Source organism: Aspergillus piperis, assembly GCF_003184755.1.
Source record: "Aspergillus piperis CBS 112811 unplaced genomic scaffold BO85scaffold_8, whole genome shotgun sequence".
Lineage (NCBI taxonomy): Eukaryota > Fungi > Ascomycota > Eurotiomycetes > Eurotiales > Aspergillaceae > Aspergillus > Aspergillus piperis.
The window spans coordinates 1,289,310-1,304,339 of record NW_020291598.1 but is presented as its reverse complement, the minus strand read 5'-3'; the positions used below and the strand labels follow the sequence as shown (position 1 = coordinate 1,304,339).

Sequence of the window (15,030 nt, the reverse complement as noted above, 5' to 3'; positions counted from 1 at the left end):
ATCATCGACTGCAAAAACGCCAGAGTAGACAATATAACGATAGATCCTAATTCCCAGTATGCCAGGTAAGAGTGTAAATATGAAGAGTGAAAAAAGGAGTAGGGCCCAAAGAGACAAATCATAAAAAAATAAAAAAAAAAAAAAAAAAAAAATAAAAAAAAAAAAAAATAAATAAATAATAATAATAATAATAATAACGGAAAATACACAGTTGGTCTATTTCCTCGTCATAGCCTGCCGTTCATGAATGCGTCTGATCTGCTCTTCGATATTCATACTCTGAGGATTCGGAGGTGCGCCAGCAGGTCCGACAACAGGCGGCGGCACAGGACCCGAACCAGGCACGGCACCTTCGACAGCCATCTTCTTGCGACGGGCCTCTTCCTCCGGATCGACAGCCCCGGAACCAGGCATGGCAGCGGAATCGAATACGTCGCTTCGTTGACTGGCCAGACGTTTGAGGTTGTTGACCACGTCCACGGTGAAGAGGTTGGTGGTTGCGCTGCGGGATTCGGCCTTGGCGCGTTGTTCCTTCCAGCGCGGATCGAGCAGCTCGATGCGCATGTGTTGTTCCAGTTCGCCGACGGGGATCTGTTGGTGGCAGTTGGGGCAGAGCGCTGTGGCGCCTGTGGGGTTTTGGCGGCGCGCTTGGGCTCGCGGAACGTAGTCGGAGCGGATGCGCATTGGTTGTTGTTGTTGTTGTTGTTGGGGTTGAGCGGCGGCGGCGGCTTTGGCAGCGGCGGCTTGTTCGCGCGCTTCCATGCGTTCCCGGATGTATTGCTCTTCTTCTTGGGCGGCGGTGGACATGGGTGGGGGGACGATGGGTTGTTGAGGGGGCAGGCCTTGAGGGGGGTAGGCGGGGCCGGCGGGGATGATGGGTTCGGGTTGTTGTTGGGGATAGGCGTTGTAGTAGGTGGGGGTTTCCTCTTCGGTGGGCATGGCTTCTTCGATGCGGAGAGGATTGAGAGACATCATGGCTTTTTGTTCCAGGGAGGCGGATTGGAGGTCGTTGAGGGAGGTTGGGGGAGGGAGGTCGACTTGGTCGTCTGCTTCGGTGAAGAGGACGGTTTCGACGACGACGAAATCATGCCAGTCGATTTGGGCGTATGCGATACGCTCTTGCTCTTCTTCCTCCTCCTTCTTTTGTTTCTGCTGTTCTTGGTATTTGACCCATTCGGCGCGTTGCTTGGCGCGGTCGAGGACGTGGAATTTGTTCTGGACATTGTGCTCGAGGTCGGCGAGACGCTTCTTCTCTGTTGTGGCGGCGTCGATTCCTTCGGAGCGGAGGAGGATGGTGTATTGGTCGACGAGTCGGGTGAAGAACTGGTAGAGACTGTGTTGCGGGCGCAGGAAGTCGAACTGGAAGTTCCTGGTTTCTCGTTGGGAGAGCGCGGTCATGAATGATTTTCCACGCTTGGCGACGAATAGGGCCGTGAGCTTCACGACTTCCAGATCTTGCGCATTGATTATGGGCATCCGTGCAGAAAAGTGAAACTCCGGCGGTTCTTCGGGGCCCTTGGGCTTCTCGGGTTCAGCTGCAGGGGTTGCTTCGCCTGGTCGGCCTGCGGCCACTGCTGTTCCTCGTCCTTCCTTGATCTCGACAAGACGCCATTGGTAGAAGGGGGCATAGGCGTCACCGGGGTTGAGGAAGGAGAATTTGGGGTTGTTCCGTTCCTTTTCACGAACGCGATCTAAGAGTCTGCGCGTGAGCTGCGCGGTCCGAATGATAGAATAGTATGCAAGGGTGTGACGTACCTTCGAAGACGACACCATTTCGAGCGACATAGCCGGCCGTTTTCTCGACGATAGCTGTTTCAATGTTAGCTTTCAAGCGTCACCATGCCTCGGAGGCATCGACAAACTTACCTCGAATGTCCTTGGGTGGCAAGACCACGCCCTCAGGCGGCTTGCCCACCTCTTCCGGCAGCGGAGTACCTCCGTTACTTGCAGATGCCATGGTTCGCACTCCGATGAAAATGGAGAGACGCGGGATTGGATGAGAAAGTCCAGACTGAGGCGATTCGGCGACCTGCGATGTTCCTTTTCGGGTTGACTTCATTTCTGGGCGCGGCTATTGAAGACTAAGCGCGGGCGGACAGGCTACCCGCGCGCGTAGCCATGGAAGCTGGTGATTGGCTGGATTATCCCGAGGCTAAACCGCGATGGGCCAGTCCCTGGCGTTGTCAATCAATCTACTTAGTAACAAAGTACCACTTGACCGTTGATGAACGCTGGGGCAACATCTATAATTGATTATTATTGTATGTTGTCATGGCTCAAAGCTTGGACAAATTACTTAAATTTTGGGACATTATAGACTATAGATCGCTATAATTAAACTGCCCCTACGAGGCTGATGCTGGCGGCGTGCATGGGGGCCTTGCATATTGCTGACGGGCAGAAAACCAAGAGTCTCTCTCCAACTGCGGCCGACGATCTGGCCTTAAAGCGGCCGACGCTTTCGTCCGCCTCCCTAAATCGTCCCACACGTGCTGTGCTCGCTCTTCATCATCTTCCCTCTTACTCTCTTGCCTTCCCCGGTCCCCTTTTGTTCCGCTTCTTCTCTGTCATGGCGCTTCTTTTTTTGAAATAACTTCTTACCCTCTTTTGATTGTCCACTTTTTTGTTTACACCCCCCCCCCCCCACACCCCATCTACATCTGTGCCTGTTCAGCGGGGGTGGTCCCGAAGCTCCCCTGGAGTTGGAGCATTGTGCAGTAACGGGCTCCGTCATTGTTTCGCTTGCCCGCGGTAGCTCTTGATGATCAATTGCCCTTTATTTTTCTGCTTTTAGGATCTTCTGAACCCCTCCCCCGACCAGTCTCCTGTCCACTCCTTTTTTTCTTTCCTCTCTCTCTGAAATTCTCTCTTCGAACCGCCTTCGACAATGGCGGCCAAATCCAAAGACACCTTGGCGGTTACGCCGCCGCCGAAATCATCCTCACGCTCTCCCAGCCGCTCTCCGGGTCCCAAGAGCCGCAAGAAGGCCGTCGCGGCCTCCTCGAGCTATGCATCAGATGGCGTTACGGACAACAATATCTTCCATCTTCCCGCTTCCGACTATAGAACTCTGGCTCTGGTAACCATTGTTGCGGCAGTGGTCCGGTTGTTCAGGATCTACCAGCCTTCTAGCGTTGTCTTCGACGAAGTCCAGTATGTGTGCATGCCTTTTTCCGCCCCCCGCATATGCCGGAGATAATTTTGTTCTAATGCATGGCCGACAGCTTCGGAGGTTTTGCGACAAAGTACATTAAGGGCCGCTTCTTCATGGATGTTCATCCTCCTCTTGCCAAGTTGCTCATCACACTTGCTGGCTGGCTGGCGGGCTTTGATGGCGAGTTCGATTTCAAGGACATTGGAAAGGATTACCTCGAACCGGGTGTACCATATGTTGCCATGCGCATGCTTCCGGCGATTTTGGGTGTTCTCACGATCCCATTGATGTTCCTGACATTGAGGGCATCGGGATGCCGCACTATCACCGCGGTGCTAGGTGCCGGTGTTGTCATCTTTGGTAGGTCTCTACCCTGTCCGACTGGTCAATTGCACATGCTGATTTAGCGCAGAGAACGGTCTCATCACTCAGTCTCGTCTAATTCTCTTGGATTCCCCATTGGTGTTCTTCACTGCGCTCACCGCATTGTCTTTCACGTGCTTTACCAATCAACAGGAATTGGGACCTTCTCATTCCTTCCGTGGACCCTGGTGGTTTTGGCTCGCGGCAACTGGCCTCTCTCTGGGCGCTACCCTCAGTGTCAAATGGGTTGGACTCTTCACCGTTGCTTGGGTTGGGTCGCTTACCGTTCTCCAACTGTGGGTTCTGCTTGGTGATCCGAAGAATGTCACACCGGTACGTGCATCCGATCATCGATCTATATTTACTTGAGCCAGCAGCTAATCTCGTATTCTACAGCGCCTGTGGTTCAAGCACTTCTTTGCTCGTGTCTTCTGCCTGATTGTTATTCCCCTCAGCTTCTACTGCGCCATGTTTGGAATTCACTTCCTGTGCCTTGTTAACCCTGGCGATGGAGATGGATTCATGTCGTCCGAGTTCCAAGCAACCCTAAACTCTAAGGGAATGCAGGACGTTCCCGCCGACGTTGCATTTGGATCCCGCGTCAGCATCCGTCACCTCAACACCCAAGGAGGCTATCTTCATTCTCACAACCACATGTACCCCACAGGAAGTAAGCAGCAACAGATCACGCTCTACCCCCACAAGGATGAGAACAACATCTTCGTCCTCGAGAACCAGACTCAGCCTCTTGGCCCCTATGGAACAGTAGAGGGCCCCTTGGCCTGGGACAACATTACCGCGGAGTATATCGAAGATGGCGCTGTGATCAGGTTGGATCACCTTATTACTCGGCGACGTATTCACTCGCATGATGAACGGCCTCCTGTCACAGATGTGGATTGGCAATTCGAGGTGTCTGCATATGGCTACGATGGATTCCCCGGAGATGCAAACGATCTCTTCCGCGTTGAAATTGTGAAGTCCCTCTCTGAGGGCGAGGAGGCGAAGAAGCGACTGCGCACCATCCAGACCAAGTTCCGCCTGGTGCACGTTATGACCAACTGTGTCCTGTTTTCCCACAAAGTCAAGCTTCCCGAATGGGGTTTCGACCAGCAAGAGGTGACCTGCGCCAGAGGAGCTACTTTGCCCAACAGCATCTGGTACATTGAATCGAACAGCCACCCTATGCTAGCAGAGGATGGTGAGAAGGTTAACTACAGGAACCCCGGTTTCTTCGGCAAGTTCTGGGAGCTGCAGAAGGTGATGTGGATTACCAATGCAGGCCTGACTGAATCGCACGCTTGGGACTCTCGCCCGCCTTCCTGGCCGACCCTCCTCCGTGGCATCAACTTCTGGGGCAAGGATCACCGCCAAGTCTACCTCCTGGGCAACCCCTTCATCTGGTGGTCTTCAACGGCGGCCATTGTTATCTACATTATCTTCAAGGGAGTCTCTGTTCTTCGTTGGCAGCGGAGCTGTGGTGATTACCACAACGTGAACTTCAAGCGGTTCGACTACGAAATTGGTACTAGCGTACTTGGCTGGGCTTTCCACTACTTCCCCTTCTACCTCATGGCGCGCCAGCTTTTCTTGCACCATTATTTCCCTGCCCTCTACTTCGCTATCATTGCCCTCTGCCAGGAGTTCGACTTCCTTGCCAACCGCATCAAGAGCCTTGGGCTACCATCTCGCCCTGTTATCGGCAAAGTGTTGGCCGGTATCTTCCTTGCGATTAGCATCTTTACTTTCACACTGTACTCGCCTCTGGTCTACGGCAACCCATGGACCCAGGATGCTTGCAACAGTGTAAAGCTAATGGACAGCTGGGACTTTGACTGCCACACATTTTACACTAGCGTAAGTCTCTCGGGCACCGCAGCCGATACTCATGTTGTAGGCGCTAACATGATTACAGCTTGACCAATATGTGACCCAGATCGTGGACACGCACCCGGCTATCCCCACGACTCAAGCGTCAGTGCCACAAGCACCCCCCGTTGTGATGGAACAGCCACCACAACAACAGGTCCCGCAGCAAGTTCCGCAACAGAAACAGGAAGTCTTGCAGGAGGAGGCACAGGAACCGGCTGTCACCCCCCGGGCTCGGCACACTGCCAAGGCCCGTGTGGAGTACCGTGATCAACACGGAAATGTGCTGGATGAGGAACTTGTTGCTCAGTTGAAGAAGGAGGGTAAAGTCCAGTTCGAGAGCCGTCATGAGACGAAGACTCGCCTGGAGAACGGCCGTGTTGTCGACATGATTGACGGTCAAATTGCCCCGCCTCACCCCGACGTTGAAGGCCAAAATCCCGAAACTGTCGGAAGACAGCCCCCTCAGGCTGTAGAGGACGGCCCAGCTTCAGTAGCCGGGCAAGGAAGCTCCCAGGAGCAGCGCGGCTCGCCTGACCCCAAGCCGGCCAGCGAGGCCAACGAGGCGACCAAATCTTGAATAGACTTGAAGCATGTGTGAGGGATTGCTGTACTGGTTTCAAACTTTGGCTGTTCTCATTTACTTCTTCTGTACTTCTTTTCTAGCAATTACTGGCTTTCTCTTTCGTCCCTCTTGCTCATTCAACTACTTTGGTCTAACGAAATGTGACTCTTGTACATGATTACTTACGCGTTCCTGGATTTAGCGGCCTACTTGATTGTACATGTCTTATCACAGTTTGGGAACTTGGTGTAAGCGCAACGAAAACAATCTTCCAAATAAAACCTCGTCAAAACAACAAACTATGCACAGTGGTCTTGTAAAAACGGTCTCACCCCATACTCTAGTCTTCACAAGTTTTAGTGTACAGCGATCAGCGCCGACCTGCCTCAACTTCTTTCTTCCTAGAATCTCAACAACACGGCCTTGTCTGCAATTGCAGATGATGAACTATTTAGTAGTCCCACTCCTCCTTTCCGTACTTGTTGTAGCGCTCGTGGAGGTCCTAAAAAGAACAGGAAATCGTTTGTTAGTGATCCGGTCCGCATTGTCGACTATTGGTCGCGAATATCAACCACATGGGGATGGGGGGCAGTAAATACCACGGGCAGGGTAACGTTGGGAACAATGACGGTGTTCAGGGCGCTGGGGGCGTTGCGCAGGGGCTGGCTCTTGTCACCGTGGGGGTGGTATTGGTACTTGTAGACCTTGCCACTCTCGTCGGTCTGCTCCCAGGGCATGGCACTCTCGCCAATGCGGACGTTGCTCTCGGAGGTGACGGAGGTGGGCTTTCTGCCGAAGTACCTGATCATCGAGAGGAAAAAATTATGTTAGCCAATTGAGTCGATTCATAGTTGAATTTGTATAATAGTGTCGAGAAATTTTTCTTTTCGCAATTGAGCGTTGTATGTTTTGTCGTGCTGACACACTATGAAAAGAAATCGGGGAAAAGGGAAAAGTATTCACCATCCGGCAAGCAGGAAAGCACCGGACATGACACCGAGCAGAACCTGTTCAAGTATAATTTCACCAATTAGATTCCAACGATCGCAATTGATTTCTATCGGTTCATTGGGTCCGTACGTAGAGCTCGGGGTCACGCTTGGGGCCCTTGTCGAGGCCAGCCTCCTCAACCTTGGAGCTGTAGAAGCGGCGCGGGGGAGCGCGAAGGAAGGACTGGCGGGCGAAGGCCCGGCGGGAGGCCATAGCAGCAATTGAAGACATGTTGATGGGATTGCGAGGAGCGGACGTGTGTCTGCGAGGACTGTGGGGGGTTGGTGGTTCGAATGGGTCTTGAGGGAGGAGGTGGGAGAATCGGTGGGCGTCGGACGTATGATGTTGCCGGCGCATCATCAGGTGACATTTCGTTGGCCAGCTTCCGGCACGGCTGCTGACTCAGCCCGCGGTTGGCCTGACACTTTTTTTCGTGTGCTGCCTTCATGCCTGACTGCCTGATTGACTGCCTGGAGCTAAGCTCCGGGACTAAACTCAAGCTGGACTGGTTTGATTAGGCTTTCCTTCTTTCCCCCCAATAATCAGTCATCATACGGTATCGATTGCGATAAACCCTCGTGTTTGCTCTGCGCATGTCATCCACCTGTCCGGCTCTGAGGTGTCTGGGGTCTTACATCCTCACTTCGGCCATCGCAAGTCTTGGGTTCCGGCTTGCGACGGTGATGTGACGTGGTTCGCGTGTCTTGCAATCACCGCAACTTCATTTCCAAGGTTCGTCGTTTGACTCTCTCTCTCTCCCTTCCCGCGTGCCGACAGGGGGAGAAACCGGTCTGGATCCCGTCTTCTTAGATGAGGCTAACTGAGCACTGTCCAATATAGGTTGCTTACATTCTTTTTCCTCATCTTAATACCAGTCTACCTCGATATACGTCTTTTATTTTCTTCGTCACTCCTTCACTTTATTCCTACCGATAGCTTCCCTCACCGCGCTCCTGTGATCACAGACGACGCTCCGTCCATTTAACCCGAACCGCTTCATTCCTGTTTGGCCACAATATGTTAGATTGCTGTGATATATGAGTAGAAATTTTCCATCCACACTCAACGACATGCCTTTATCTTCCGCGATTTCGGAGACCAGCGACACGCCTGCCTCGGCGCCCCCGCAACATGTTCTCGGTATTCCGCGACCCCCTTCCGTGGGAGGAATTTCGTCCCGGGTGACGGACATGGCGTCAGATGATGGAGAACAGTCCCAGACATATACCGGAGTTTCGTCGCATCCACCGCAGTCCCGAGCGTCGGCTCCTCGACGAGGACCCCCGCCTGCCAGAAGCTCTATTACATCGACCAGTCAATGGACAAGGCCAGGGAGTGCTAGCAGCAAGCAGAGCCGGTCACACATTCCTTCGCTCGCTGCCCAAGGCTTCTTTCGGCCTATGTCTTCTCAGCGACTCCAGGCTCATCGGGGTCGGCCTATGACAAAGGGGACCATGACCGACACATCGGAGGATTGGAACGATCATACAAGTCAGAACAGGCAGAGCTTTATCTCGAACAGCACGATACCGCAAGGGTCCATCCCTCCGACAGAGCAAGAAGCTCCTCCTTCAAGAGGCACAGAGTTCACGGACCCTATCATCCCTGACCGCAACACCTCGAATGCTAGTCCTATCGGTAACACCACGGGAAGGAGTCAGGGCGAGAGCGCCAAACTTCTCTACGACAGGGAGAGGGCTTATAAGATCCAACAACCTCATCTCAACCTCGGGGGAAATTATCATGGCTCAAATGAGCCTGTCAGCCCCCACCGGTCGACGCTTTCATTCCTCTCTCTGCAGAACAGAAATCAGGGACATGAAAGTAGCCGTGACGTACGGGCACATGAGAGGCTTTCGTCTGCTGGCTCTGCCCCTGGATCTATCGACAAAACCCCTCAAGCCGGTGCAAGCAAAAGCCGCCTGGGCAGAAACTACGAATACTTTGTCGGCAATACCATTTTCTTCGGCCGGGGAAGGCTCCAAAACTCCAGGGATAAGCCCGTAAATATCGCTACGGCAATCTTTGTGCTTGTGCCTACGGCTCTATTCTTCGCATATTCGTAAGTATCCCGTCTTTTACTGGGTGCGTTCGAGTAGCTAACAGTACATAGGGGTCCTTGGCTCTGGCACAACATCTCGCCCGCCCTTCCCATTTTGTTCGCGTATCTTTTCTACTTGTGCTTCTCGTCATTCATACATGCTTCCGTCGTCGATCCTGGGGTAAGACAGATTCAAGCAAGACAATGCATCATCAATTTCTAACAGATCCGCTCTAGATCATTCCTCGCAACCTTCATCAGCTGCCACCCCCGGATCCCGCAGATGATCCATTGGCAATTGGCCCTCCAACCAACGACTGGGTGATGGTGAAGCTGGCGACATCCGACGTTGCAGCCATGGACGTGCCTGTGAAGTACTGCAAGACCTGTTGTATATGGCGTCCGCCTCGCTGCTATCATTGCCGTGTATGCGACAACTGTGTTGAGACTCTTGACCATCACTGTGTGTGGCTCAACAACTGCGTTGGTCGCCGTAACTACCGGTACTTCTTCACATTTGTGGCATCCTCCACCCTCCTTGCTCTGTTCTTGCTTGGTGCCAGTCTCGCACACATTTTGGTGTATAAATCACGAGAGCATGTCAGCTTCGGCACAGCCATCGATAAATGGAGAGTTCCCTGGGCCATGGTGATCTACGGTGCGGTTGCCGCACCATACCCGGCCTCGTTATGGGCCTACCATCTCTTCCTGGTCGGTCGGGGCGAGACCACCCGAGAATATTTGAACTCGCACAAGTTTGCGAAAGCCGACCGCCATCGGCCCTTCACTCAAGGCAATGTCTTCCGGAACTGGTTGTCCGTTTTCCTACGGCCACGGCCCCCAACGTATATGCAGTTCAAGCAGCCTTATCAGGAAGGGGACCAGCGCCTGAGCACGATGAAGCGCAAGTATCTCCCTCGAAATGTCGAGCCTCAAAATGACATTGAGATGCAACAAGTGCCTCCTCCCTCTCAACCCCAAGAGTGAGTGGTGATGGTGCCGGTTTGCTCTCGCTGCTCCACCCCATCTCCATTTCCGTATGAATTTTCCTTCTTGCTCCCTGCGGGGCCATTCCTTCTTCTTTGCTTCTTCATCACCATTTTTCCAAAGATAGTAAGATCTTAATGGGTGTTACCACCTCATTGCCATTCTTTCATTGAACCAATTGGGCTCACCGCATATACGTTGACATACCCCACCCTACTTTCTGTTCATGTCTTGATTTTCGAGCGAGTTGCACGTATGAAGCAGCCGTTGGCTACGTTCTCTTCACGATATTCTTTTTTCTTTTCCTTTATTCCATATTTTTTCCCCATCTACTACTATATATACACGTGTGTCCATTGAGTGTCTGTCTGTTGTTGTTGATGATGATGCTGTTGCGGCAGATCAGGTGAAACATGATATCGGGGGACGATTTAGGGCTATGTACAATATGCAGATACTGGACCAGAGATAGACCAAGGAGATCCGAAATAGATAGCCGTTGGCGCCAAAGAAGCGTAGTAACCGGACGAGGTGAGCCCGGAAAACCCGAGAATGGCGATTATATGCCTCATAGTAGATGCAAAAGAATTGTCCGGGTGTAGGAGGCCTGTCTCTTGAGATGCGCGAGGCGGGGGTTGGAAGAGGGACAAAGCTGGGGCTTGTCACCAGTTGGGAATCCTGGTCAGGACCGGAGAAGAGGAAGAGGTTGAAGATGAAACGGAGGGGGTTCGACAAAGAGACGAGGGGATCTACTTAATGTCTGGCACTGGTTCTGACTGCATTCCGCGGCGCCGTCGTCGGGGGGTGTTGCTGACGATACTACGGCTCTCCTCGACCCTCTCTCTCTGTCTTTCTCTCTCCGCACTCTCTCCCTCCCTCTCTCTCTCTTCGCTTCCTCTTCCTCCTCCTCTTCCCTCCCCTGCTTTCTCCTCCCCCATTCCTTGTCCATGACCTTCTCCTCAACCCCGGTTAAGCATTCAGACACCTTCTCTGCGTCGGCTTTTTCACGCCGTCCATCCCGCTTCCGGGGTTAAGATATGAAGAGTGAGGAGGTATAAGGCTCACCACCGATATCTGTCTCCTCCTCCTGGTTAAGGAGAAAGAACCACTGACCACCTTTCCCACTTCCCTCCCCCCGCAACATTGGCAGCACGCCAGGTCAGCCACACCCTCGGAAGTTGACAACCACCACCCCCCCGCGTTAATTTCTAGCAATCCATCCCTGGAAACATCAACTTATCCCGAGCTGTTTGGTGGTCCTGCCCCTCGTACCAAAACCTAGTTCTCACCGCATATCCTTTACCCGCAGCCCTTGGGGATGGAAGGTCGACCTGGTTCTCCCGGCGCGTCTCCCGCGACTCCCGCAACCCTTTCGGACCTCAAGAAACACACGCACGAGCACCTCGAGGGCACAATGGCCTTCGAATATACCGAACAACTCCTCACCCCCGAAAATAGTCGCTCCGAAACCTCCAGCAACAACGATAACGCGTCCACCGACGAGAAACCCACCCTCCGCCGACGATCTACACGTGTAACACGCGCTTCTTTACGAGGGGCAGTCCAGCTCAGTGACCATTTGGACGCGGATAATCATGGATTACCTTCTCCGGCGGATGAAAGTGATCGTACGGTCTCCGGTGACGTCCTGGCCAGTGCGGTCGAGGCTGCGGAGGTGAAGAGGACGAGGTCCAAGTCCTCCTCCCACCTCCGGCACAGCATAGCGGTCATGGAAACTGCCTTATGGAGCGAGACAACACTCCCGCAGAATAAGGAGGACGGTGACGACCACCCAATGGCGCCAGATACCCCCGTCTCCAAATCGTCTCAGGAACCGCAACCCAACGACATCGGCATGTCGCTACAACAACGGACGTTACGAAAGCGCGTGGAAAAGGTGTTGACCCAGGAAGACAACAAGGACCAAGAAAAGGTTTCTGCGCCTGCCAAACCTGAACGTCGCAAGTCACTACGTCGGTCAACCCGATTAAGTATACTCGACAAGGCTTCTGACCTGGTTGGTCGGGCTAGCAGCGTTTTGGGCAAACGCTCGCGTGATAAGGTAGAAAAGAGCAGTGGTCCGGATCGACGTGCCAGTCTACGGCCGCGAAACGTCGCCGCTCTCAAGGAAGAACCCCCCGCGCCTACGCCGAGTGCGCCAGCTCCCAAAAAGAGACGGGTCTCAGAAAGTGATCTCCCGTCCAAGACTCAGTCTACGGAGGAGCCGCCGCAGGAGCAATCCGCCCCAGCTGAACCAGTCCCGCGCTTGAAGCGGAAGCTTTGGCTGGCGCATGGTCTTTACACCGGACAAGAACATACCGACTCTCCGCCGGTTCAAAGCCGGAATAGGAGCAGGCGGAAGAGTCAAACTCAGTCTCAGACTCAGTCGCAACGGAAACTGCTGCCATTGCCTATGTTTGCAGGCGACCGACTCTTGAAGAATGGACGCGATTTTCAACTGCCTTTCGACGTCTTCTCGCCGCTGCCTCCCGGTCAACCCAAACCTGATGAGTGGAGAAAGACCAACAAGAGTGAGTATTATCTGTGCATGACTGATGAAATGGCCATGGCTAACACGGGTTCTAGACGTATTTGTGGGAGAGGCCGGCAGTATATGGCGGGCAAACAAGCACTGTGAGCTTTCCAAGTGCATGTGCACGCCAGAAACGGGCTGCGACGAGGAATGTCAGAACCGTTACATGTTCTACGAGTGTGATGAAGGTAATTGCGGAGTGGGTGAGGAGTGTGGCAACCGCAGTTTCGAGGAGCTTAAGCAAAGGACCAAGGCTGGAGGCAAGTACAACATCGGCGTGGAAGTCATCAAGACGGCCGATCGTGGGTACGGTGTTCGGAGTAACCGCACCTTTGAGCCCAACCAGATCATTGTGGAGTACACGGGTGAGATTATCACTCAGACGGAGTGTGAGAAACGAATGCGGACGATCTACAAGCATAACGAGGTCGGTTGGTCCCAATTACGGTTTCTTCATGACTGCATTGCTAATGACGCTCCAGTGCTACTATCTGATGTACTTTGATCAGAATATGATCATTGATGCCACTCGGGGCTCCATTGCCCGCTTTGTCAATCACTCTTGTGAGCCCAACTGTCGGATGGAGAAGTGGACTGTCGCTGGAAAACCGCGCATGGCTCTCTTTGCTGGCGATCGTGGCATCATGACGGGTGAGGAACTGACCTATGACTACAACTTTGAGTGAGTTACTCTGCGGATCTGCAGCCACGAAGGGTTACTAACTTATGTTTTAGCCCGTATTCCCAGAAGAATGTCCAGCAATGCAGATGTGGCTCATCGAATTGCCGTGGCATTCTGGGCCCGAGGCCCAAGGAGAAGGCTCAACGTGCGAAAGAGCAGAAGGTGGAGAAACCGAAAAAATCAGCCAGCAGACGGACAAATGGTAAGACAGCCGGCACTAAGCGCAAGTCTGGCGATGCGCTCGACGTATCATCTTCGCGCGCCAACAAGAAACAAAAACTTGCGGTAGCCAAGTCAATCAAGTCTGGCGTCAAGAAGGCGGTTTCTCGAGCGCGTGCAACCGTCACCAAAACTACTGCTTCTCGAACAAAGCAGGCAAAGAAGGAGAAAGGCAGCCCGGCCAAGCGAACGGCCGCGAAGGCCACGAAGACAACGAGATCGCCGACGAAGAAAACGGTAACGAAGAAAGATGAACCTAAAGGAAAGAGTAACATCAAACTCCCTAAGGTTAAAGCCACGAAGGTCAAGGCACGGGCCACAGTGCCCAAAAAGTCTGCACAGACCGCGAAAGGCAAGACTCAGAATGCCGCTCCATCATCGTCGAAATTAAGCCGCCCATCTGCAGCCACCAAAGCGAAAATCCTCGCTGCGGCCAAAGGCACAAACCCACGGAGGAAATCAACGAAAAAGGATGATACGAAGACAGATCATAAGACCACCGCGCCTAAAGCTCAGAAGAAAACGCAAGCACCCAAACAGGAGCCCAAGTCCAAAGGTGCGATAAAGCGTACGGGGACTGCAGCCACGAAAGGCAGTAAAAAGTGATCATCGATATAGGCTGCTTCATGGCGCCTCTATATCAAAGATCATATGAGGACAACTTTTGTCCTTCAGAGCCTTCAACATTATCTTGGACGATCACTTTTCTTCTGTAGTGAACCGAATCCTCCATCTATCTCTTCTGGCTTAAACTTACTTTTACTCCAACTTATTACCCCTTTTTTATTCCCTTCTTCTGGGCTTCTCTGGGCCTGCTTTCTGGCCCACAGACACTTTTTGTTTCTCTTTCCTCTTCTATTTCCTTTCTTGAGATATAATTTCGGCAGCTTCCCCCTCTTATTAGGCCCTAATGCGATAGGTAGGTAGGTAGGTATTTCACTATGCTTCCCTTGATCCTTGCTGGATTTACTGGATGCTTCGGTTTGCTATTTTATGCTTACCTGCCTTTATTTGTTTATTTTCCTTTATATTTTTCTTTTCTTTTTACTTTTCTTTTTCTACTTATCACGATGGCGCTCTTCGAACTGTAACACCCCCTTTTGTTATCGTTATATCCTCACTCATCTCCAGTGTTATGTTTGATGTAATGTTTCTGGTCACCTGTTCTCACCCTTTTTTCCCTATCAAATCATATCAATTCACGAAGCAGGCTTGGAATAGGACGAAATGTTTGATGCGCGAATGTTCCTCCTTGGCTTTGATTTGCTTGTTATGTCTTGTATGGATTGACTGTGTAGCTAGCCTGTTTTCCCTGTTTTTGACTTCAAGCTTGGTAGCATTCCTGTTCAATTCATTGATTGGTCAGAATAGGATATTTATTTATTCCAGATTATTCTGTTGCGCGCACACATGTACTACTACAGTCTACAAATTGGTACTGTTGCCGATTAGTAAATAAATCATTCTGTTGTTGGGGGTGGACGCGGCGGCATACACCGCTGGTGGAATATAACTCCGCAGACGGGGTGATCTAATCTAAACCTTCCGTTCACTACTTTTGTATCCAGTATCCACAGGTTTCATCAAAGGAATTATACTACATGCTGTGCATTTTAATTCTTAAGTA

General features: G+C 52.3%; 6 protein-coding genes across 6 annotated transcripts; 4 read left to right on the top strand and 2 right to left on the bottom strand.

Annotated features, from left to right (window-relative positions):
* Nucleotides 1–123: 123 nt before the first annotated feature.
* BO85DRAFT_420713 (putative pre-mRNA splicing factor) lies at nt 124–2,015 on the bottom strand. The gene is made up of 3 exons (XM_025657901.1): nt 1,867–2,015; nt 1,756–1,809; nt 124–1,691 (listed from the first exon to the last, which is right to left on the bottom strand). The coding sequence occupies exons 1-3, from the start codon at nt 1,955–1,957 to the stop codon at nt 217–219; spliced, it is 1,620 nt and encodes a 539-aa protein (XP_025516068.1). The 5' UTR covers nt 1,958–2,015; the 3' UTR covers nt 124–216.
* A 618-nt stretch (nt 2,016–2,633) lies between these two features.
* On the top strand, nt 2,634–6,414 carry pmt1 (protein mannosyltransferase 1). The gene is made up of 5 exons (XM_025660123.1): nt 2,634–3,153; nt 3,225–3,514; nt 3,567–3,850; nt 3,914–5,374; nt 5,433–6,414. Exons 1-5 carry the CDS (start codon nt 2,888–2,890, stop codon nt 5,964–5,966), a joined length of 2,835 nt encoding a protein of 944 aa, XP_025516067.1. The 5' UTR covers nt 2,634–2,887; the 3' UTR covers nt 5,967–6,414.
* On the bottom strand, nt 6,266–7,268 carry BO85DRAFT_449247 (uncharacterized protein). Its single transcript, XM_025660122.1, has 4 exons — nt 7,032–7,268; nt 6,915–6,958; nt 6,551–6,752; nt 6,266–6,453 (listed from the first exon to the last, which is right to left on the bottom strand). Exons 1-4 carry the CDS (start codon nt 7,170–7,172, stop codon nt 6,403–6,405), a joined length of 438 nt encoding a protein of 145 aa, XP_025516066.1. The 5' UTR covers nt 7,173–7,268; the 3' UTR covers nt 6,266–6,402.
* A 250-nt stretch (nt 7,269–7,518) lies between these two features.
* erf2 (palmitoyltransferase ERF2) lies at nt 7,519–10,176 on the top strand. The gene is made up of 4 exons (XM_025655307.1): nt 7,519–7,673; nt 7,782–9,003; nt 9,055–9,163; nt 9,220–10,176. Exons 2-4 carry the CDS (start codon nt 7,979–7,981, stop codon nt 9,967–9,969), a joined length of 1,884 nt encoding a protein of 627 aa, XP_025516065.1. The 5' UTR covers nt 7,519–7,673; nt 7,782–7,978; the 3' UTR covers nt 9,970–10,176.
* A 927-nt stretch (nt 10,177–11,103) lies between these two features.
* Nucleotides 11,104–14,193, top strand: BO85DRAFT_296283 (putative histone-lysine N-methyltransferase (Ash1)). Its single transcript, XM_025655306.1, has 4 exons — nt 11,104–12,500; nt 12,556–12,929; nt 12,985–13,184; nt 13,238–14,193. Exons 1-4 carry the CDS (start codon nt 11,288–11,290, stop codon nt 14,007–14,009), a joined length of 2,559 nt encoding a protein of 852 aa, XP_025516064.1. The 5' UTR covers nt 11,104–11,287; the 3' UTR covers nt 14,010–14,193.
* BO85DRAFT_296337 (uncharacterized protein) lies at nt 14,028–14,971 on the top strand. Its single transcript, XM_025655308.1, has one exon. It carries the CDS (start codon nt 14,377–14,379, stop codon nt 14,860–14,862), a length of 486 nt encoding a protein of 161 aa, XP_025516063.1. The 5' UTR covers nt 14,028–14,376; the 3' UTR covers nt 14,863–14,971.
* The last annotated feature ends 59 nt before the right edge of the window (nt 14,972–15,030 follow it).